General features: G+C 42.2%; 1 protein-coding gene across 1 annotated transcript in view; it reads right to left on the reverse strand.

Annotated features, from left to right (window-relative positions):
• Positions 1-1,493, reverse strand: part of hsf2 (heat shock transcription factor 2) — a gene marked incomplete at its 5' end in the record, with an annotated part of 9,644 nt that overhangs the window by 3,867 nt on the left and 4,284 nt on the right. Inside the window, 1 exon segment of the mRNA XM_014009496.1 lies at positions 549-902. Within this exon segment, the coding sequence (XP_013864950.1) occupies positions 549-902 (354 nt within the window).

Below are 1,493 nucleotides of genomic sequence, written 5' to 3' on the forward strand. Positions count from 1 at the left end.
TATCGGTATCGGTCAATATCGGTTTCGGACAATTCTCAAAGTTGTAATATTGGTATCGTATCGGAAGTGAAAAAGTGGTATCGGGACATCCCTAGATATTACTACTACTTCTACTTCCTGTTATCTTCTTCATCATCGTCTTTTTCACCAGTACAAACAGCCGGTTGTTGATCACGTGACTCCTGTGATGCGAAAAAACTGTTTCCATTGCAGTTTTGCGAAAAACACCAATTTCGATACGACCGAAAAACCACCTCATCCTAGCGCAAAAACATTTTGTCAAAATACGCATTTTTTCCCCGAAACTGACGTGTTTCCATAGAGCAAATTTATTTTCTAAATTCTAATTTGCGCATTTTCATGGTCAATGGTAATGACGCTACTTTTGTTATTTTCAAGTTATTTCAGGAAGATTTATGTTTTTTTTTCTCTTTAACAAAAGGGACACAAGCAAATCTATTTCTGTCTTTATGAAAACAAACAACAACAACAACAGAACAGTCGTGTAGAAGTAGAACAAAAGAACTCTCATTAAAGTCGTCACTTACTTGCCCAGTAGATTGATGTTTTGTGATATTGCACCGTTCTCGTTCAGTATTGAGTCCATTATCTTCACAGGGTCTTCTAGATTTAGACTGGAGGGCTTGTTGAGCTGCAGGGCACTGCTGGTTGGTCCACTGCTGGTTGGTCCACTGCTGGTTGGTCCACAGCTGGTTGGTCCACAGCTGGTTGGTCCACTGCTGGTTGGTCCACAGCTGGTTGGTCCACTATTGTCTGAAGAACTGGTTTTCTGGTTCTCTTCTGTCTGTTGAACATCCTGGTCTGTAAAGGTGGAGCTCATCTCAGAGTCAGCTGACAGGTCCTCACAGCTTTCAAACTCAACTTCAATTATTTCTACGTCCCTGAGGAAGAAGAATTAAAAACATGTCATTAGAAGATATATTCCTGACACTGTAACATCTGATCCTGTGTTGTAGAGAAGCACCTGTAGACTTCCTGCTGACCTGTGTGAATATATTCATACACTCACCGGAAACTTTATTAGGTACAGCTTGCTAGTACCAGTTTAGACACCCRTTTGTCTTCAGAACTGCCTTAATCCTCCCTGGCATTGATTCAACAAGGTACTGGAAACATTCTTCGGAGAGTCTGGTCCATATTCATAATGATAGCATCACACAGCTGCTGCAGATTTGTCGGCTGCACATCCATGATGCTAAWCTTCTCTTCAACCACATCCCAAAGGTCTAATTGATTGCGATCTGGTGACTGTGGAGCCATTCCAGTACAGTGAACTCGTGTTCAAGAAACCATTCTGAGATGATTCATGCTTTATGACATGGAGCGATATCCTGCTGGAAGTAGCCATCAGAAGATGGTACACTGTGGTCATAAAGAGATGGACATGGTCAGAAGATGGCACACTGTGGTCATAAAGGGGTGGACATGGTCAGAAGATGGCACACTGTGGTCATAAAGGGGTGGACATGGTC

This window comes from Austrofundulus limnaeus, unplaced genomic scaffold (genome assembly GCF_001266775.1).
Source record: "Austrofundulus limnaeus strain Quisiro unplaced genomic scaffold, Austrofundulus_limnaeus-1.0 Scaffold58, whole genome shotgun sequence".
Taxonomy (NCBI): domain Eukaryota; kingdom Metazoa; phylum Chordata; class Actinopteri; order Cyprinodontiformes; family Rivulidae; genus Austrofundulus; species Austrofundulus limnaeus.